General features: G+C 44.2%; 6 protein-coding genes and 1 long non-coding RNA gene across 8 annotated transcripts in view; 5 read left to right on the forward strand and 2 right to left on the reverse strand.

The window, feature by feature from the left end:
- The window catches only part of best2 (bestrophin 2), a 17,302-nt gene extending 10,609 nt beyond the window's left edge, over positions 1-6,693 (forward strand). Inside the window, exons 10-11 of the mRNA XM_063206111.1 lie at positions 5,437-5,546; positions 6,159-6,693. Of these exons, the coding sequence (XP_063062181.1) occupies positions 5,437-5,546; positions 6,159-6,688 (640 nt within the window). The 3' untranslated portion in view covers positions 6,689-6,693. The remainder of the gene's footprint in view (positions 1-5,436; positions 5,547-6,158) is intronic.
- A 1,799-nt stretch (positions 6,694-8,492) lies between these two features.
- Positions 8,493-9,031, reverse strand: LOC134455234 (histone H4-like). The gene has a single exon (XM_063206265.1). It carries the CDS (start codon positions 9,018-9,020, stop codon positions 8,709-8,711), a length of 312 nt encoding a protein of 103 aa, XP_063062335.1. The 5' UTR covers positions 9,021-9,031; the 3' UTR covers positions 8,493-8,708.
- Positions 9,032-10,927: 1,896 nt separating this feature from the next.
- LOC134455142 (histone H1-like) lies at positions 10,928-11,533 on the forward strand. Its single transcript, XM_063206189.1, has one exon. The coding sequence runs from the start codon at positions 10,951-10,953 to the stop codon at positions 11,506-11,508; it is 558 nt and encodes a 185-aa protein (XP_063062259.1). The 5' UTR covers positions 10,928-10,950; the 3' UTR covers positions 11,509-11,533.
- A 748-nt stretch (positions 11,534-12,281) lies between these two features.
- Positions 12,282-12,774, forward strand: LOC134455176 (histone H3-like). The gene has a single exon (XM_063206214.1). The coding sequence runs from the start codon at positions 12,282-12,284 to the stop codon at positions 12,690-12,692; it is 411 nt and encodes a 136-aa protein (XP_063062284.1). The 3' UTR covers positions 12,693-12,774.
- Positions 12,775-13,751: 977 nt separating this feature from the next.
- Positions 13,752-14,638, forward strand: LOC134455187 (histone H2A-like). Its single transcript, XM_063206222.1, has one exon. It carries the CDS (start codon positions 14,213-14,215, stop codon positions 14,588-14,590), a length of 378 nt encoding a protein of 125 aa, XP_063062292.1. The 5' UTR covers positions 13,752-14,212; the 3' UTR covers positions 14,591-14,638.
- A 260-nt stretch (positions 14,639-14,898) lies between these two features.
- LOC134458429 (histone H1-like) lies at positions 14,899-15,534 on the forward strand. Its single transcript, XM_063210743.1, has one exon. The coding sequence runs from the start codon at positions 14,899-14,901 to the stop codon at positions 15,532-15,534; it is 636 nt and encodes a 211-aa protein (XP_063066813.1).
- Positions 15,535-16,474: 940 nt separating this feature from the next.
- On the reverse strand, positions 16,475-21,230 carry LOC134454609 (uncharacterized). 2 transcript variants are annotated; one of them, XR_010035873.1, is made up of 6 exons: positions 20,776-21,230; positions 20,182-20,264; positions 19,666-19,764; positions 19,032-19,134; positions 16,883-18,936; positions 16,475-16,555 (listed from the first exon to the last, which is right to left on the reverse strand). It is a non-coding gene; the product is annotated as an uncharacterized LOC134454609 (long non-coding RNA). The 2 variants fall into 2 exon arrangements; XR_010035874.1 differs by having other exon boundaries at positions 16,883-18,045; positions 20,776-21,227.
- Positions 21,231-22,337: the final 1,107 nt, after the last annotated feature.

Here is a 22,337-nt window from a genome sequence, read left to right on the forward strand (position 1 = left end):
ACCTGACTGAAGAGGGCTTCAGCGACCTGGAGAGCAGTGGGCATACTTGTGAATGGGATGAAGCGGTTAGATTTGGAGAACCTATCCACCACAACGAGTATGACCGTGTAGCCCTTAGATGGTGGCAGGTCAGAAAGGAAGTCTATGGCTAGGTGTGACCAGGGACGATTCGGAGTAGGCAAGGGCATGAGCTTTCCTTGCGGAAGACAACGTGGACTCTTGGTGGTTGTACAGATTGAGCAAGATTTGACATACCTCTGGACATCATGTGCTATGGAGGGCCACCAGTACTTCCTGGAGATGAGTTCCATGCTCTTCTCAATCCCTGGATGTCCCGAAGCCAAGGAGGTGTGAGACCAGACGATGACCCTGTCACGAACAGTGGAAGGCACATACATTTTGTCAGGTGGGCAAGTAGGAGGAGTTGGCTCACCTCTTTGTTCTCGTCGGATGTCTGCGTCAATTTTCCAGAGGACCGGAGCAACAATGATTGAGGATGGAAGGATGGGCTTCAGGACTGGGAAAGGCTCAGAGATGGTGTGTATTCGAGACAAGGCATCAGCCTTGCCGTTCTTGGATCCAGGTCTGTAGGTTATTGTGAAATCGAATCTGGAGAAGAATAGAGACCACCTGGCCTGTCTTGCATTGAGCCTCTTGGCAGCTTGGATGTACTCCAGATTTCGATGATCAGTGATGACAACAAATGGTTCTTTGGCACCCTCAAGCCAATGTCTCCATTGCTCAAGGGCCATCTTCACCGCCAGCAACTCCCGATTCCCCACATCGTAATTGCGTTCGGCTGAAGACAATCTGTGTGAGTAGAAGGCACATGGGTGCAGCTTTGGTGGTTCACCTTGACGCTGGGACAACACTGCTCCTACTCCCACATCTGAGGCATCCACTTCGACCACAAATTGTTTGGTGGGATCAGGAAACTTCAGAATCGGTGCTGTGGTGAAGCGTTGCTTGAGTGCAGTAAAGGCATCCTGAGCTGCATCGGTCCACTGGAGGCTGCGTGGCTTGCCTTTTAGGAGAGCAGTGAGGGGGGCCGCAACCGAGCTGAAGGACCGGATAAACCGGCGATAGAAATTGGCGAATCCAAGGAAGCGCTGCAACTCCTTGATGTTCTTTGGGGCAGGCCACTGAGTGACAGCTTCAACCTTCTGGTCCTCCATCCGAGCGCCATCTGGGCCGATCACATACCCGAGGAAGGAGATGGTAGTCTGGTGGAAGAGGCACTTTTCAAGCTTTGCATATAACTGGTGATGTAGGAGGCGTGCGAGTACCTGTCTGACATGTAGGTAATGTTGAGCTAGTGTGGTGGAATATATTAAAATATCGTCAATGTAGGCTACAACATATTTCCCAATCATATCTCTGAGAATGTCATTGACAAAAGACTGGAAGACAGAAGGTGCATTTACCAGACCGTAGCTCATCACCAGATACTCATAGTGGCCAGTACTTGTGCTGAAGGCAGTCTTCCACTCATCTCCCTCTCGGATACGAACCAGGTTGTAGGCACTCCGTAGGTCCAGTTTGGTGTAGTAGCATGCCCCTCTAAGCTGCTCGATGGCGGAAGGTACTAGTGGGAGTGGGTACCTGTATTTCACAGTGATGGCATTGAGGCCCCGATAATCGATGCAGGGCCGCAATCCACCATCTTTTTTCTCCACAAAGAAGAAGCCTGATGCAGCCGGCGAGGTGGACGGACGGATAAAACCCTGTTGCAGTGCCTCTTGGAAGTACTCCTCCATGGCTTGGGTTTCCGTTGGAGACAATGGATACACACGGCTACGTGGAGGCGAAGTACCTGGCAGGAGGTTGATCGCACAATCCCAGGGACGATGAGGAGGAAGGTGAGTTGCCCTGGTCTTGGAGAAGACAGCATCCAGGTCCATGTATTGGTTGGGGATTTCCGGAATCACAGCTGAGTCTGGGCTCTCTATGGAGGTGGAGGCACAAGGGTATTTCAGACAATGATTTTGACAAAAGGTGACCAAGAGTGTATGTTACCTCCTTTCCAAGAGACTACGGGGTCATGGGTTTGAAGCCACGGGAGACCAAGGACTACTGGGTGCTGCATGGATGGTAGGACAAGGAAGTTGATTGATTCATGATGCACAGAGTAGACAGTCAGCTGTACCATTGAGGTGATTTGTGAGATGGTGCCATTACCAACTGGTCCTCCATCTAGGGCCTGGATGGATACTGGTGGCGAGAGAGTGTTGAGGGGCAGTTGAAGGGCCTCAGCCACGGTTGGTGTGACGAAATTGCCTGCTGCTCCTGAATCTAACAAGGCTGAGAAAGAGAAACATCTTTCACCGAAGCGTACAGTCACAGGAACAAGGAAGGGCTTGGAGGATAAAGAAGGTGGAGGTAGCTTTACCTTGTGTGGATTGGCAGGCTGGGGGCGTCTCACTCCAGGCTGAGGGCGCTTTGGACAGAGCTCAACTTGGTGGGTAGAGTCACCACAGTACAGACAGAGGCCAAGGTCAATTCTGCGGCGGCGTTCTTGGGGAGTGAGACGTGCAGATCCCACTTGCATCGGTTCAGGGTCAGGGTCTTGCTGGTAAGTAGGTAGTGATAATGGTAGTGGGGAAGCACGTTTGCCTCTGCGCCTCTCCTGCAGAAGGTAGTCAAGGTTGATGGACAGGTTGATGAGGGCATCCAGAGTCAGCTCCTGGTCGCGACAAGCAAGTTCCATTCGCACATCCTCCCTCAATCCTCTGCGGTATAGTGCAATGAGGGCTTTATCGTTCCAACCACTTGCTGCTGCCAGGGTGCGGAACTGTAGGGCGTATTCTGCTGCAGTCCCGGTGCCTTGAGAAAGCTTGAGCAGTCTCTCACTTCGCTCCTTGCCATCAATGGGATGTTCAAAAACTGCACGGAAGAGAGCAATGAAACGAGCATACGAAGTGGTCACATCACCTCCTTCTCTCCAGACAGCTGTTGCCCAGTCTAAGGCCTTTCCCTTCAGACGAGTGATGACGGCTGCCACCTTGGATTGGTCTGGCATCTGTGGATGGTGAGCGAGGTACAGGTTACACTGAAGAAGAAAACCTTCGCAGCCATTGGGCTCTCCACCGTAGGCTTCAGGCAACTTCACAGCTGAGGCAGGGTGACCTGGCAGGGCGAGGTAACCAGGAAGGGTAGGTTGAACTTCAGCCGGGGCAGGTTGAGCTTGAGCCGGGGCAGGTTGAGCTGGATCCCGAGCAGGTTGAGCTTGAGCCAGGGCAGGTGGCACAGGAGGGCTGGGAGTCGAAGCAACACTTGCAGAAGAAAGGTGTCGAATAACCTCATCCATGGCGTTTCCCAGTTTGGAGATTTGTCATTGTTGTCCTTCTACCGTGGCACTAAGCGAGGCTACAGAGGTCGCCAGCAGTTGGAGTGGAGGTATGGGCATCTCCTCAGATGAATTGGGTGGCAGTGGATAGCTTGCTGCGTCCATAAGGTGGGCAGATTCTTCTGTCATGGTTTCCCAAGAATGGACGCAAATGCAGATCTTTCCACGGCAAACTTGATTTAATTATAAACTCAGGAACAAAACAAACACGGCACAATGGCCAAAATGGTGTCAAGAACAGAAACTGGCATAGCATACGGCTCTACAAAACAACATCAAGAATCTGCACATGGTGAATGAAAGTTCAGGTTTAAATACAGCAACAGGTGGAACATGTGATCAGGGTGATTGATTGCAGGTGCTAGTGATAATTGAGTCACAGTCTTAGTACTCTGGTGAGGCTGGGCGCTGATTGGTTGATTGGTTGCGGGAATTAGCGGATGATTGACTGGATTGTCTGAGATGATGAGGGAATTGTCTTGACGGTGGCAACGGTGTTGTTGCCAGGTTTGTCACAATATCGAATTCATATTGTGATGTCAAGACCAGAGCCGTTTATATAGAGAGTTTGGCCAACTCAAATCATGGACGCCATGTTTGCTCCAAACGGCGAGGATTCCACAGTGTAACCCTATGGGCAGCACATGTCAGAATCGCTGGATTTAAAATACAAATCAAGCTTGATAGATCATCAAACTTCGCTTGTAGTATTATCAAGATCCCTACATATGAACAAAAACGTTAATAACTTTGTTTGTATGTCTGCTTAAAAGAGGGTTTTGTCAGCACAGGACATAACTTGCGTTGCCTTCCGTGTTATTGTTGCCTAGGTAAAGACCAAAGTCAAACTCGGTATTTAAGTAATGTACAGTACACAAACAATATTCACAACAATGGTCAAGTTAATGTAAAGGGACCTTGGTGAATGGTGATACTTGCAGAAAAGTTTCGTGTTGTGTTGAGATTTGGTTGTTAAAAAAATAGCAGTTTTTATTTGCTAAGCAGTGCATTCAAAACGCGATTGACACAGGATGAGACTGGACGTGAGTTTATGTAAATTGCAGTGAAATTAGTGCAACAGCAGTAATAACTTGGTAGTACCCAGGACAAAGTTATGTTTTCACTGTATAGCATCAATACAGATGGTAATTAAGATTTGACAAGCTGAATTCAAGTTATGACAGGAACTTCCAACTTAATTCATTTCTAAAGCGGGCCATAAAGGGGATTTTATATCCGTATGTATCCCAAATCCTCTGTATCTGTCACGGGTTAAACGGTGCAGTTTTTTTCTCCTGACATGTTTCTGCACTCTAGTCATATGCACAACAGTTTGATATAATAATAATGTAATAATAATGTAGTGAAGTGTGTATCTGATATATGCTCATTGTGGGAGCAAACATGGCGTCCATAAAACACTTGACCAGCCCAGGACCAATCATCATAGCGGGATAGCTCAACGTTCGAACCCATGTTGGCCAAACTCTCTGTTCTCCTTTTCCTCCAGTGGTGACATGAGGAACTGCAGGTCATATGTGCAGGCCTCGGAAATGGTATCAGAATTAGGGCTGTGCAATATTATATCATAGGGTATTTATATGGTGATATCATAGGGCAGTGGTTCTCAAACTTTTTGTTTGAACTACCACCCGAGAAAATATAGAGCTCTCCGAATACCACCTTGACAACCAACATTAGCTTATCGTAGCAAAGGCCTTCCATATGCACTTTTGCCAGTCAATACAGGAGAGGTTTATAATGGCATCAACAGTTACAGTCAAATTCAGTGCAAGTCTATTTTTAAATGTCTTGCTCGCCTAGTATTATTCTGCATTGTGTTTTCAGATTCATACAGTTCAATATTACAAAATGTGAGACCAAAGATACATTTTCGACTGCAACAACTTGATCAGCCTTCAAATCAATGCACAAAAAAAATAATTCTTCCAAGTACCACCAGTGGTACACGTACCACAGTTTGAGCACCACTGTTGTAGGCTATTTATATGGTGATACCAATATTGCTGTCAAAACAATATCAAATTTCATAGTATCGAGTCGAAACTATATTTTCGCCGTTTGTCTAGAGGTCTGATGAGGCGCACGTCCGCACAGCTTCAGCGAATCACGCGGCCCTACGGCAGCCCAGAGCCCGCCTACTCTGATGAGGAAGAAGAGGAGGAGGAAGAGTCACAAGGTGTGTGCAGTGGTATTTATATACATTTACATCTATATCTCTCATTAGGAGAAGCGTGAGGAGTAGTGTCTGTTGACGGGTTACTGTACATTTACGTAGTGTGTATATGTATGTGTGTGTGTGTGTGTGTGTGTGTGTGTGTGTGTGTGTGTGTGTGTGTGTGTGTGTGTGCGTGTGAGCATGCGTGCATTATTGATGGATCTATATCTATCTCCAGGAGGGCCCAGAGACAGTCTGGTGGGCGGGTCTTTGGGCTCGGGCCTCGGGCAGCAGGACACACTGAGCACGCTCTGTAGCTATGGAGGTACGGTGTTATCCCTGTAGGCCCTATACTTATTAGGACAGGTATAGGAGGTCTTGTTTGGCCTGTGGCTAGACAAGGATGTTCTAATCTGTATATGCACAGGCACAACTAATAGGCCTATATGTAGTCTATTTTATTGTGCCTATATTTGCTGTATTGTGCCTTTATTGTTGCCTTGACTCTTGCATTCCAATGTTTGTCCTGTCTGTGCATGGGACTGTGAGAAACCTAATTTTGTTTCCGTTGACTGTCCAATGAATAATTGTGATTGTTTTGTCATAGAGCTGATTTTGACTTTTGACTTCCAGTGGCCAGCAGTAGCCCCAGCATCACCATGGCAACGGCAGATAGAGACGAGGAAGAGGAAGGGGAGGGGCATAAGGAGGAAATGGCGGGGCCTGGAGCGAGAGAGGATATGGTTGTCACGTCGACAAGGGGAGGAACTTCAGTGCCTCTGCTGCTGCCCCCTCCTGGCGGCCCGGCGGTACTGCGACGACTGAGACTGAGACCACGCCCCCTCTCCACGACCTCGGCCAATGAGAACCACCGCTCCACGCCAGACTTCCTCTCCTTCCAGCCAATCAGCACGAGACCACAGGGCGTCAATCCGCTGGCTAAGCCAATCAGAGCTGGTGGAATGTCACTGCTAAACGTTCCGTCTCTCGAACCTGCACCCTCTCCCGCACCTCCCGCTGTATCCCTGGGCAACATCACCATGGAGACGCAGCCCTGGGTGACTGGCGAGGAGGAGGGGCCAGAAGCGACCACTAATCAAGAGGAAATGCGCTCACGCAGCGTCAGCGTTGGCTCTTCCCACCCGGAGGGCGTCGCCCTGTAAGACTATTGGCTAGTGCTGTAGTCACAGCAACAACCGCAGTAGTGTGGCAGTCAGTCAGAAGGCTGTCATGGAAACAAAGTAATGAAGGACAGAGGCCCGTGCTGGTCAGGAGACATGACAACACACAAATCTGCAACACCCCCCCCCCCACACACACACACACACACACACACACACACAGTATATTGGGACTTTTATGTAAATGTGTGAGTCTGATGTGCGTAATATTGGCCAAAATCTCAATAGTGCTTCATAAGACTAAGAGTTAAATGGGCTCAAGTGTGTGTGTGTGTGTGCGCGCATGTGCGCGTTTCTCTGGACCTTACTTCAATAGGTGCAGTGTTATGAAAGTCGAGAGCAATAACGCCACTGCCAAATAGCACTTTATATTCTACATAATTATAATCTATATATATTGTAATACATACATTATAATGCATTGCTATTATTATTATTATTATGATCATATTACTTTATTTTCTACATTTATGGTGTTCTCTATATTGTTGTATCTCAATATCCCTCTCCTACTCAGCCTGCAGCCTCACTGGGTCCATTTCATTTTCCTCACTCCCACCCTCCCCTTGTGCTTGTGGCTTTATGATGACCTTGACAGTCATCATTGGTGATAGAAGTGTAATTCAATATCTTGCGACAGCGCAATTCAAATTACCTTTTCTCATGGAGAAATGTTTCTCAGCAAGCTTTTCTGCCTAGGCAGACAGCGGGGAAACATTATTGTGGAGTTGGGTCATCAGCGAAGTGAGAGTCGAGGATGGAATGGACCCGGTGTGCTTTCATGAACCACAAGACACATGCTACTCCCACAGTGGGTAGCAGAGGAGCTTTTAAGACTGTTACTAACATGTTATTTAGACATCATTTGGAAGAATATTTATTTAGCACTTTAGTGCAGTAACTGCGCATAGCTTACAATTGGGTAAAATAACTTCTAAATGATTCTGTTGTCCAGCCCAACCCAAGTAGTTTTAGTTACTACCAGTATTCTGCTCTTTTGCTTTCTAGGGCAGTGTAGGCCTAGCCTGGCGAGAAGTAGGTATAGGGAGGGCATTTGCACTCTTGTATTGGTGGTGAGGGCCCTCTTATGACCTTAGCAGGCCATAAAGAAGAGGGGCCCTATAATTGTTAAGCCACTGGGCCCTTTGTGCAATTGTTCTGCCACTGTTATAGTAGTGTGATATCATAACCTGCTCACATCCAAAAAAGTGCATTATGCTTGCCTGGGAAATCCCATGCTGCTTTGTGCGACGGTCGGTCTGGTGTGAACCGGGCCGGCATGATGCACATTCCGATGCAGTTATATGCACTCATTTTATTTTTTGAAACTACTGAACTGCAACTCAAACTTAAACCATAACTCATGAAACTACTGACCTTCTGTGGTCAAATTCATTTACTTTTAAATAGTTAAAGGTATCAGCATTAGATTTCTTATGAAGAATTTTGTTAGTGGCATGGTCTGTCCAACTTATTTCACGCTGTCCATGAATACGTAATAAAAAATATCGTCATTCAAGGGGCTGGCGTCCTATGTTATTTGTTAAAATATAACATAATGTTATACTTATTATACAACAGCAAGGCTCTTCGTCGCTAATTATCAGAACCGTATATGGAGATTATATATAGGCTACCGGTATACAACATAAGTGAGTTAAACACACACTGTATTTTGTCGTGTGAACATATTCCCTATACACGGGTATGGTAATAACGATGAAGAGCCTCAGTATATAGTATAATCAATATGCAAATTGGGCACTGTACTACCATCTGCAAATGTTGCTGAATTGACTCCTGATGCTCGCAACGGCGAGTTTTCATACTAGGCTCCTGGGGGAAAATTCGATAGCCAAACTCAGTCAACCTTCAACCGCCGTCCGGACAGCAGACTCCAGCCTATTCCCTATCCTTTCCATACAGTAATCAGAAGAACGCTTTGAAGAAAAGTTGGGTGGCTCTTAAAAGAGCCGTTGTGTTGGGTATTGTGGAAGAGTCTTCAACCGCCGAATCCGTACAGAGTGCGGCCCTGACGTTTCAGAGCATAGACCACATCCATGGCAGTCACGGTCTTCCTCTTGGCGTGCTCGGTGTAGGTAACGGAATCACGTATCACGTTCTCCAGGAACACCTTGAGCACACCGCGGGTCTCCTCGTAGATCAGACCAGAGATACGCTTCACGCCACCACGGCGAGCCAGGCGGCGGATTGCAGGCTTGGTGATACCCTGGATGTTATCACGAAGGACCTTGCGATGACGCTTGGCGCCTCCCTTTCCAAGTCCCTTACCTCCTTTACCTCTTCCAGACATGATAGCTCTCAATGACGAGACTATTAAAATGAGTAAATATGCAATGTACAGAAGATACTCGGTGAATATAGTAGTTGCGCGGACCTGTGTGAAGACTACCAACCAGTGATATGTGAACGTGACATTCGAATTCGACTGCCCCTTTCTCATGAAGCAAGCGTTTACCTATACTGCCGTGCAAAACAAGAACGCAGTAACTCAAAATGGTCGGGAAAAAACCCCAACATTTCGGAAATGGGCTCTACACTACCCACATGGTGGTCCAACACCGCCCCGTTTTAGAGAAAAATCATTATGAAAGTGCACAAATGACCCCAAAAAAGTTACGGCGGTGTTGTTGAGTTACTGCTGCACTTTCCAATGGGAATTGGGTTGGGAGTAGACAGTAATACTCATAGACATCATATAGTATTCTATATGATGTCTATGGTAATACTAGCCAAGAACGCAGTAACTCCTGCAGTAACTCCATTTTGTGGCAGCAATACCAGCCAAGAACGCAGTGACTCTGTTTTTTTGTGGCAAAAAGGCACATAAATGTTGTTTTTGCGGGAGTTTTTTTGAGTGCATTTAATTTCTATCCTAAAAAAGCATTACCAGGAAATGTCACCACCACTTTACCGACAACACAGTTGTCGCGCCATATAGGAAACTTTGAAGCCTTTTTTCCTCAGTTTGCAGTTTTCAGAGTACTGCGTTCTTAAATTGTAGGGCAGTATAGTGAATATAGAATAGAATATAGTACTAAAGAATATGCATTTTGGAAATTAAGATCAATTGTGATAGACGATTGTTATTCTTTTTAAATTTTAATTTACTGTTAGTGATTTACTAAATCGCACGAGCACATTTTGCAATCGTTTTTTGAGTTACGGTATCCTACTAAGATAAAATGTGACCTCGCTAACGTATTAAAAAAAGAAAAACATGACATCGAATGCTCGTGTTTTCATTGATTTAGTTAAGGATATATACCTGGCTCTAAATAAACACTAGCTAACCTGTCAAATGATCAATGTTATTTGGGTGAAAACTCAGTTTGGCTGGTAGAAAATAAAACTAAGTAAATAGAAACTTTCCATGGCGAGTGTATGTTTAGCTAGTCCGATTGACATCTACTTTCACAATTGGCTGGTGATGACAAATAAATAAAGCCATATATTGATAACAAGAAAGTGTTGAAAACGCATGCTCGTTTAAGCTGCATAACATTGATAATTCGGTCAAACCTGCAGCGTTCAAGTAGTGAAGCAGATAACATACTGCAACCAACTTATCCGAAACTAAACAGCTGGGCTGTGTTTTATACACTAAAACTTCTCTGTTTCCTTTCATATCCAAAGAGACTCTCTAATTATTTAAATTTCGCTAGGTGGCATGGTTGATAATCGTGTCCTGTTCATCGCGGTTATGCAACAGTGCGTCTTGTGTTTTACATCTCTCAATAAACATTAGATTTAACAAAATACATTGTTTATATCCTTATATCAAATCACCCCTTTCAGTTTCCAATGTTCCTCTTTTATCACTAAGAGACCGGGATACCTGGCAGTACCTTAATTAACATTTCTAAGTTCTGTTGAGTGTTTACACATCGGCATTGGAAGTTGCATTTTGTAGGAACAGCAAAGGGATTTCGGTTTCCTTTAAGGATGTGACCAAATTTACAGCAGCTTTGACCCACGCGTAAAGATAACGAACACCTCGCCTTGTATATTAAACGTTTTTAAAGTAATCCTCCCACCCAGATCAAAACAATAATAGCTGTATAAACTACAGTAGAAAACACAATGTGATGTAAGGACGAGTATAGCGCTCCCACTGAACATACATTCACTCTACACGGTTCTCATATAAACTACAAATCATGCCTAGTTTCCCAATCGCCATTCTCGAACTTGCTTCTACAAGAGCGAACCAATAAGTTACGATGGCGGAAGTAGCACCCACAGCAGTGGCGAAGGCTCCGGCTAGAGGCCCAACGAAAGCCAAGAGGGCAGTGAAGAAGACTGGACCCAGCACCGCAGAGCTGGTCGTGAAGGCGGTGACAGCGTCTAAGGACAGGAAGGGAGTCTCTCTGGCAGCCGTGAAGAACGCCCTGTCTGCTAGCGGATACGACGTGCAAAAGAACAATTCTCGTGTGAAATTGGCCATCAAGAGTCTGGTCAACAAAGGCACTTTGGTGCAAACCAAGGGCACTGGCGCGTCTGGCTCTTTCAAACTGAACAAGCAGCAGCTCGCAGCAAAGAAGCCCGCCAAGAAGGCAGCAGCCAAGAAAGCGGTGAAGAAGCCCGCGGCAAAGAAGGCCCCAAAGGCGGCCAAGAAACCAGCGAAGAAGGCCGCAAAAAGCCCCAAGAAGGCAAAGAAGACCGCGGTCAAGAAACCGGTGAAGAAGGCGACCAAGAGCCCCAAGAAGGCAAAGTCTGCGAAGAAGGCAACCAAGCCCAAGGCACCCAAGGCCAAGAAGGCTGTCCCCAAGAAACGTTAAGTGTAGTCTCTTCTATACTTGCAAAAAAAGGCTCTTTTAAGAGCCACCCAATTAAGCTTTTAAGGCACAAGTTCCAATGCCATATGAAGAAAATTAATGAATGCAATGCACATGCAGATTTAAAAATGTATTGCCAAGGCCGTCTAATGTATCACAATACAGCACAATATAAAAATAGTTTAGATATAATCGCAACAGCTGGCTCATGTGGATGATTAATTCAGATGGCTAAATATGTTATATTTAGTTGTACATCAAAATCTGTGTGTGTGTGTGTGATCTGACAACTGGAGGAGCTGTCTAGTCACACTGGGTCCTGAAATATAAAAAAACAAACATAAATAAATCCGGTATTAATCACTGGGAGCAGTCAATGACAACTGGTCGATATTTAAATCAGAACGATTTATAGTTTTTTAATCATGTAATACCAAGACAGTTTGTTGAAATAATAGGTAGAAAAAGGAGTAAAACAATTCAATTATCATTTTATAATTCACGTTATCTGAAGTCGTGTTGTGCTTTCACATTAAAACAGCAATTAAATGTTTGAATGCTAGTCTAAATAGAACAAAAAATACTGTAACTGAAATTGCCAGAGTTCCTTCTCGCGTGAGCCATTTTGCCGCCTCTTTCATAACATCCAATTATCTTCGAGAAGAATAAAAAATCTCAGCCAATCACTGGAGGTCCGTCACTGCTTGAGTGTATAAATAGCCACTTCACACCAAATATTTATTCATTCACACATACAATCGTGTACTACCTTCAGAATGGCAAGAACCAAGCAGACTGCCCGCAAGTCCACTGGAGGCAAAGCCCCCCGTAAGCAGCTGGCCACCAAGGCTGCCCGCAAGAGCGCACCCTCCACTGGAGGGGTGAAGAAGCCCCATCGCTACAGGCCTGGCACCGTGGCGCTGAGGGAGATCCGTCGCTTCCAGAAGTCCACGGAGCTCCTGATCCGCAAGTTGCCCTTCCAGCGTCTGGTCAGGGAAATCGCCCAGGACTTCAAGACCGACCTGCGCTTCCAGAGCTCCGCCGTCATGGCTCTTCAGGAGGCTAGTGAGGCTTACCTGGTCGGCCTGTTCGAGGACACCAACCTGTGCGCCATCCACGCCAAGAGGGTTACCATCATGCCCAAGGACATCCAGCTGGCTCGCCGCATCCGTGGGGAGCGTGCTTAAAACCTTGACTCACTGTCCAGTCATAACAAAGGCTCTTTTAAGAGCCACCTAAATGTTTATTACAAGCATTATCCAGATACTATTTTCATTATCCAGATACTATTTTACTCTGTTTGAAACACTTAACAACCTATCAGGGTTCCTACAAGGTCTTGAAAAATTCCACAATGTGGAAATTATTCCTGAAAAAAGCATTGAATATGTAGGTCGTACAATTTGTGAGTTGTTCATACAGAAATTCTCATTTAATACCTTAACGGTAATTATTTCATCGATCTCAACACCATTATTAATGTACTGACAGGCAGTCTAAAATAGTTGTGACACTGCCGGATCTGTGTCGGCGGAACCGCTATCCCACACATGCGTGCCATCCCACATATATCTGAGCTGAGGTAAACTTGTTAGGCTGGCTCTGTAAAGGAAAGTCTTTTTTACCAATAAAACCGTCATAGTGGAATAGTTGGAGGGATTTGTAATCATGAACCACAACTTGCATAATATGGAACAATTTCCTATCCAGTTGATTAGAGGTGGAAAAACTATCTATTTACATCATCTTGGTTGATAGATGATAGTCTGCTGAACGTTAATGATTTTTGTATTGTGGAGTTCGGCGAGTAGGACTACTCAGTACTGACACATTATGAAATTACACTTTTCATCACCCTTGACACTTTTAGATTTGTCTTGAGATGTAAACACAACTTAGAGATTTTTCTTTAACGGTGAATTCCGGTGAACCGCGATATAGGTCTTGAATTTGTGTATAAATGGTCTTAAAAAGCCTTGAATTTCACTTGAAGAAACTTGTCGGAACCCTGCCCTATAGCAATTTGGGTTAAATGATTACTGGCCATACTGACTGTATATTGTATTTTCTATGCTACTGGCATTACAGACTTTCCTGTGTCGTTTTCACGGGACACTTCTCTGGCCATAAACGAGATGCTAGAGAATTCATCCTGCTGCCATCTACTCACGACGTTTTCCAGTTGCACATTCATATTCAAGAACTTTACAATGATATTGTGATGAATAATTATTTGATGTGTTTTATTTCAGTAATCAACAAGCTTCAATGTTAAGGCATATCGTATCTTTGGATATGAAAGGAAACTTAAAAGTTTATATATAAAACAGGTACAGCGGCAAATCCAGTAACATCTACCTCATTATGCGAAGAAGGAATAAGAGGTGTAACAACTATGTAGTATCATGTGCAAGTGTTGTACTTACACCATAGCTTTACTTCTTTTACTTTTCTTCTCACATCTGAAATGTAGTAAACAAAACATAATATCCTGGAAAAGCTGTCCGTTATCTTATCTCTGGTCCGAATATAGAACATGTTCCCTAGCACTAGCAGCGAGTGTTCTGATTGGGTCTTTTTATTATGGAGTTGGCGAATCAGAGAGTTCCTGTCATATATAAATTCAGATCAAATTCTCCGATATGAACAGTACTTAAAACCTCAACATTTTCTCAGCAAAATCCTTTGAACTTGAGAAAGTATAACCATGAGCGGAAGAGGCAAGACCGGAGGGAAGGCTAGGGCCAAGTCCAAGACTCGTTCATCCAGGGCCGGACTCCAGTTCCCCGTGGGCCGTGTCCACAGGCTGCTCCGCAAGGGCAACTACGGTGAGCGCATTGGGGCCGGTGCTCCCGTGTACTTGGCCGCCGTGCTTGAATACCTGACCGCAGAGATATTGGAGTTGGCCGGCAACGCTGCCCGCGACAACAAGAAGACTCGAATCATCCCCCGCCACCTGCAGCTGGCTGTCCGCAACGACGAGGAGTTGAGCAAATTGCTCGGCAAAGTGACCATCGCTCAGGGAGGCGTGCTGCCCAACATCCACGCCGTGCTGTTGCCCAAGAAGACTGCCAAGGCCCACTAATTATTTCAGGCAAGGCACAATACCAACGGCTCTTTTAAGAGCCACCCACTGCAATCACTGAAAGCGATTGTTGCAAACATTTCTGTAGACTGTCTATCCAAACATGTCTGTAGACTGTCCCCGCTACCCACTTGTGATAGTTGTGTTAGAAATGTCTTGACTTGTCTAAATCTAAGCTGCCCTTTAGAACTAAGTCACAACGGACGTTCAGTCTGAAAGGTTCTCATGTGAGAGACATAAAACCCGGCGTCTTGTCACCTAGAACTCAAACATGCACCTGTTGGCGAATGAATGCACACATAACTGAAATGGCAGACGAGGCACAAGCAGCACCCGCCCCGGCGAAGCCCTCCAGAAAGCAGATGCCAAATCTCCCGAAAGCCCGCCCTTGCGTTGGCAAGTTGTCCATTGCCATAACTTCATCCCAGGAGAAGAAGAGAGGGGTCTCGTTGGCAGCGCTGAGAAGGGCCCTAGCTGAGGCAGACCCCGCGAAGACCGCCAAGAGGACTGCCAAGAAGAGCCCCAGCGTCGGGGAGCTGGTCGTGAAGGCGGTGACAGCGTCCAAGGACAGAAACGGAATCTCTCTGGCAGCCGTGAAGAGCGCCCTGTCTGCGGGCGGTTACGGCGTGCAGAAGAACAACTCTCGTGTAAAGATGGCCATCAAGAGTCTGGTCAACAAAGGTACCCTGGTGCAAACCAATGGCACTGGCGCGTCTGGCTCTTTCAAACTGAACAAGCAGCAGGTTGTAGCGAAGAAGAAGGCAGCGGCCAAGAACAAGAAGCCGACAAAGAACGTCGTTGCAGCCAAGAAGACCGTTGTAAAGAAGTTACCGCAGAAGTCACCGCAGAAAGTCAGAAGTGGTCTCAAAAACACAAAGAAAGCTACAGCGCCCAAACAAGTTAATCACAAGCCATTAAAAGCCAAGCGTGTTGCCCGGAAATAATGTGATGCGTACTTTAAACGGTCAAAAAAGGCTCTTTTAAGAGCCACCCAAACCCATTAAAGCAGCTTCCAAACATATCATACGTTTGACGATATTAGAATAGAGAATATTTGCTTATAATACAAAGAAAAAACGTTCGAGTTATATTGGTTAATTTCACATTTAGCTTATCACAAGTGGGATCTACACGTTTATCACAGTGATAAAATGTCCTGAGTATGTATTACCAACATTAATAGGCCGGGAGCTAGCTACACCCCTCAGGATGTTTTTTGCTATGTTTTTTTCACTATGATTTCCTGTTAGCCTATACCCTGGGCCATAACGAGTTGATAGGGACAACTCCCAACTCGGCCCCGTTTGGTGTCAGGGCCCAAAAAAACAACTTTTAAGGAAAATCTGCAGGCGAAATTATGTAGCTGCAAATATTAAAGTGCTGCAACTGCAAAAATGGTCCTAGAACCCTGTAAATTTACATGGCTCATCCTGCCACATAGGGGAACCAACCTGAAAAATGTTTCGGGCTTGGGGCTTTTCCTCTGTCAAATATCATCTTCAACATATCCAAAAAGCTCAACAAATGCTTGTCCGCCTGACAAATTGTCCTCATATTTGATCATTTTCAACTCTGTTATGATATGCATTGGTCCCTCAAATGTAGATAAAAAACTGCCTATCTTCCTGAGCTTCAATTTAAGTCCAAGAGGACCTCTCTAGCTAGAGTACTACAGCTGATGTGTCCAAAGTTATTCACTATGGCCTATCCGAAAATAGTCTATGGCAATAGTCTGCTGGCATTCTACAGGTATTCAGACACTTTCAGGCACAACCATTTCATATGGGACTATGAACATCAATTTCACATATGTTTGACCTTGAGTTGAAAATTGCTATGAAAGAAAGTATGATGTGAATAGCATCTGTCGGTACCTTACCTGTCGCTTCTGCCTTATCTGTCGCTCTTGTCACCTGATTGGCTGAAATGAACGATCCATGTTTTAGAGGCTGTCCGGGTTATCGCCTGTTCATAAACAATCGTATTTTAAGTTTTCCTGGTAGACTGTTCGTTTTTATTTAATAACAAAACACCGTGAAGCAGAACATTAACATTGAAATCGCGTCGCATTCATCGATCTTAATGTACTGAAATGAATTTCGACACAGGCTTGTTATACCCCCTGATTTACTATGTTTACTGCTAAGCTAATGTAGCACGTTGTGTAACACACGACCACCGGTACATTAAGTTTATATTGGCCGCGAAATATTTTACATCTGTAAGTTAATACAGTATACTATTTTACATATATAACCTATCTATAGCCTACTATTTCCACGATCTGCTTACCTTGATCCCCACAGATACCACGCAAAACGCCAAAATACGAGGGAATGCACTCATTGACTGAATATTGCTACTGTGACAGACTGAGCAAGTGACTGGATTACATTAACTTGCTTTTCGTTTTTACCTACAATTATATAATAATTATATTCTCTATAACATAACAACGTTAAAAATGCAACTAAGTAGAAGCTTGCAGGGACACCAGTGTTTTATTTCACCTTTATTTTGGAATTCCCAGATGCCAGTTTAAATCAGCTGAAATAACTTACAGTATTTTATATTAGTATATTAGTATTAAGTAATGTGCCATTTATATATTTTTTTTTTAAAAAAACAACAACAACAAAAACAAACAAAAAAACTTATACACTGCATACCCCTACTTGAATAAAAATAACATTTTGTTAAACAGGTGCATGAGTAAGGGACAGCTCTTCCACATACCCATGTCATTGTAATGGGGGCAGGCGTTTGTTTACATTTCAAAAAAACATCTTCATTTATTCCCAATAACATTCAAAAGGTTATGCAACATCAGCAGACAACTAGCAAACAGACAGTGATACCTTTTGGGATGGTATTTGGATTAGGCCTATGTTAAGAAGGTTTTTAATACAATCAAAGTCTGCCCCCATTAGAATAGCTCAGATCTCAGAAAGAGCTGAGTCAAAAGAATGCCATCATCACCGGGTAGCCTACTGACAAGTCAAGGGTAGCATGAGCTATACAACAGCATATTGAAATTGGCAGAAACTATCTTTTAAGAGACAAATGGTTGAGTAATCCAGTGCCACTTTGATGTTATGGGCATTCTAATTTACCAGAAATTCTGACACACATTGAGACACACTGCCATGCAAAGCAAGTAAGAGTGTGGGAAGATATAATCACAAATAGTAGCTACATTCCTGTCCTGATGCATCTGCCAGATGGCAATCTAGCAAAGAACTTGTGCCGAGGGTGCAGTAACACATGGAGAACCATGATGTGACGCAGTATGTGATGGTTTATTAGCAGTTTTGTGGTTGTAGTGTCTTCTACAGGGTTCACAAGAAGTGTAGATTTTGCAGAGGTTTTGGTGGCCCATGACTGGTCCTGGATGGTGCACCACCTCCACCGAATCTCCCCTGATGCTGATGAGTTGGACATGCTGGAAATGTCATCTAAAGTTTGGCAAAGAGAGAAGATTAGAGGAGAGTGCGTGCGTGCGTGTGTGTGTGTTATTAACCCATTTTAGCCTGATGCTGCATACACGATGCATTGTCCAAGGCGCCTAAAGTGACATGGGTGCATTCCAATATGCAGACTCCTGTCCATTCTCATGCAAGATGATGGTCTTGGCTTTTAAATGCAACTAATTTCATGTTTTTATGTGCCTCAGAGGCTGAGCAAGTTAGGTTTTTACCGCCCCTGGCAAAAAGTATGGAATCACCTGTCGTGGAGGATGTTCATTCAGTCATTTTTATTTTTTAGAAATATGATGGATCACAGACCTGACTCAGAACTGAACTCATTTCAAAGGGCAACTGTCTGGCCTTAAGAAACACCAAAAGAAATCATGAAAAGTAATTCCATTAGTAAGTAAGAGTTACTTTTTTAGAGCATGCATAGGGAAAAAAAATATGGAATGACTCAGCTCTGAGGAAAAAAATATGGAATCATGAAAAACAAACACACAAACAAGCACTTCAAAAACTTTTTCTGGATTTTGGAACAACGTACAGCCTCGGAGTAATAGTATTAATGAGAAAAAACGGTATCCTTTATCAATTTGGCTTCAAATGTCTCTGATTACAGTGACAGAACATCTTGGGACCTTGCCATTGACCATTTAAAAGTGATACTGTCCCATTTTTGGAAATAAGCTCATATTACACATCCCCTTGAGTTAAATAACTGACTTTTACCTTTCTCCTGTACTTTCAACCGTTCTCTGAGAACGGCAGTGCAAATTTTACCTCCGAGCTAGCAGTTAACATGGACTCCTATGAGACCAGTTAGCCGCCAGCTGAAATGAGTTCAGTTCTGAGTCGGGTCTGTGATCCATCATATTTCTAAAAAATAAAAACGACTGAATGAACGTCCTCCACGACAGGTGATTCCATACTTTTTGCCAGGGACTGTATATGGGTTGTAATAACCAACCTACCGTAGAGCACATTTGTTGTCAATACTTGAGTAATGTCGTTGACCGCCCTCCTCCTCCAGGTGAGCCATTCGTGTACATCCGTGGACTGGCAGCAACACAGCATCTGAACAGACAAAATCCAAGGCGACATTGCAGTACAAAACTATTAGATTACAGTCTTGCATTACATTTTGTGGTAATGCAGTTATGAGTGTTACAACACACCCCAGTTGCAGGCTTATTATTGTGCTTCTGGGTTCACTCTGGGTGTGTGTAGAGTAGTTTATCTAAGTGGCCTCTGTCTTCAGTCTACAAGAAAGTAAGCTGTATCTGTTGTGTCTCATCTGAATTTTAATATAATACTCCTCTTGTAGAATATACCCCATGTGGACTTTGGGAATCATAGACGTTTTGACATTTATTTTTTCCACAATTAAGACCTCTGTGTCATATTCCCAAGGAATGGTAGTGAGTCAAAGTAATTCATAAGCCTACTGGTTGTGTTTTCCCTGCCCATTCACAACTTTGATGGCCTGCAATTTATTCAGATGTGTTCTACAACTTTTTGATGAAACTTCCATTTTACATTTGATACCACAAACTAGGCTTACTTGTTGTGCTGTGTGGATTTTTGTTAAGCAGGGATCTCACTTACCAATTAGCATGTTCTCCTCTTGTTACCAGCATCAGTCTGAACCTGACTGGACACCTGTGCACGTCACCATATGTGAACTCTGAGGGCAAGTGTAGAAGCCTGGCAAATAAAGACAGGAATAAGTCTCAGTATCACTGTAGGCTGTACAGCAGGGGTGGGCAACTTTCATTATAAGGTGGGCCAACATTTTTAATTACCACAATCAGTGGGCCACATCACCACGCACTTGAGAGAATTTACAAAAGGATACTTCACTTTTTCTTTATTTATACCTGAATGCTTACACTATTGATTTATAGGGGGTTAAAAACTGTCCTTTTTCTTTTTTTAAAAAGTGAGAAGTTGGGCTGCATGTGGCGCCCGAGCCTCCAGTTGCCCATCCCTGCTGTACAGTATCCTAACAGAAAGGCTCTCATAGTATTTCAAATAATGGTCTATATAAAAACTGGTTATAATAGGTACAGTGCAGCATAAACAGGGTTGAGGGGGTGGTTTCTTTTATTTCGTTGTACCTACCGAGTAGTTTAGCCAATGTCTGTGTGACACGTTCATGCTGCCACCTCCACAGCATCCTCTTCACAACCGCAGGGGCAAAACACCTGAAAACATAATAATGTAATCCTTTTTCAGTCCAAGATATAGACTAGAAAATGAGTGACAGCATCACAATCAGGTATGCAAGTGTAGTGGACCCCCCCATTTTTGTCTTTTTGTTATTCCCTTATTCTCACTCCCTGTCTTTTTGTTGTCCTGTCAGAAGTTGTCTTTTAGTTTAATTATGCTGTTGCACGTTCTCGCCAATAGATGGCATCATAGGACCAGCAATGAGTGCAGAGACCCTCTATGGTGCAGTAGCCAGTGACTTCGGTCACATAAAGAACGAAACGTGGAAGTGACAGGCTTTGTTATGATACAGAAGGCAGCAGTGTCAGCTGTACAGTTATGCTGAGGAAAATGTAAATAAACAACGAACTCAGCAAAACTCAACACACTTGAGGACCTTATTCATTGAGTGTGCAACATAAGCATTCACGCAATAATGCCACCAGGTCACATTTAAGATTTAACTAGGAGTATTTTGTTATGGATCTTATGTAGTGATAGACTTACCATTTCTTGTTATGGCATATCTGGCCTATTCCCAAGAGAAGGCTGATGTCCCTGTCTGTTGATCTGATTTTGACGTCGGCAAGATGCTTCGTGCTGTCTGGGTTTCAAACCTAGTGGTGAAATGACAAGGGATTTTATGTAAACAAAATGCTTATTTCAGTAAGTGTACATACAGTAAACAGATCTAAGATGTTCCCAGAGCACCCTACGATAGCTGGCATGGTTGGCACAAAGACCCAAAGAGCAAAATTGTCCCAAGATTGTCTTCCAAACAATTCCACTCCAAACATTTTCCTTCTGAAATAAACAATGTCCATATCCAATCAAACCTCAGTAGGCAGCTATCTCGTCAGGTCGGCCTTACCATAGACACATCTGTGGCCCGTAAATTTACAATCTCAAACGTCATCACCATATAAGCCATGGCACAACACAAGCGTTTTTTTTGATAATAAACAAGATATCTCGGCACGTTTGCGCTAGTTATCTGAACACTGATTGTTAGCGAATGCCCGAAATAGTGTAGAGCTAGCTGCCATTTATGTTATGCTAGCTAGGGTCAAGTCATCTCATCCAAACTAGCCACAGTAAAGGACTGTCCACACCGAGCGGAATTTCCGCGCGGATATTCGCAGCGAAATTCGCAAAATTAACAAACTGGTATATTCGAATTACTCTGTGCACACCGAAAAGCGAAAATCCGCAGCGGAGAAAAAATAACAAATCTGTCTGTTTTGACGGCGGATTTCGCAAGCGAAAAACGGGGTTTGGCCAATCAGACACTGACTTGACAGTGACATCAGCTCCAGCGCAGATCTCAAACTGAGCTCGGAGAGGTGAATGATGCTGGGGGAGCGCGGAAGGACTGTTTGCAAAAAAAATAACCGTTAAGAAATAATTGCAAGACTTGTTGCGGGCAAAGAAGTCCAACGGATGTCTTACGCTTTCTGATAGGCTACATTACACTAATTTCAAGCAATATTAAATTGTCTAAACACTTCACGAGGTGGTGAAAAGGACTGCTGATCTGTGTCGGGCACTTGCGCGTGTGGGTCTGTCTGAGAGCGCAGATCTCGAACGCAGGAGCACAACCTGTGCGGTCGTGGACCTCGGAGCGAGAGTATGCTATCCACCACCACGGACCTCTTGTAACCACTTAGGATATTTAAGATCTAATGAACATTTCAGGTGTCATCCGCGTTTGAGAGCGTGTAGCCTACCGACGTTCACATTTGCATCGTGGAGTAGGCTATTGAAAGTAGCTGGTCAATACAATGACAAAGGCTTCGTTATCTTTCCACAGCGATAGGCTATAAATAACACTAATGAAATAGGCTATTATGTCTCTCAACAGTTGAGACAGCAGCTCAAAGGAGACGGAGAGGTAGAGGGTGTGTGTGTGTGTGCGTGTGTGCACGCTGACAGAAGTCTCCTGACGCACAAAGAAACCTGGCCCATATTGATCTTAAGCGCCCCATCTTAAACTTCACTGATTAAAAACAGTAGTTCTGATGAGTTGTACGCATTTTCATTGCACACTCTACAGAATAGGCGAGTCCCAA

This window comes from Engraulis encrasicolus, chromosome 1 (genome assembly GCF_034702125.1).
Source record: "Engraulis encrasicolus isolate BLACKSEA-1 chromosome 1, IST_EnEncr_1.0, whole genome shotgun sequence".
Lineage (NCBI taxonomy): Eukaryota > Metazoa > Chordata > Actinopteri > Clupeiformes > Engraulidae > Engraulis > Engraulis encrasicolus.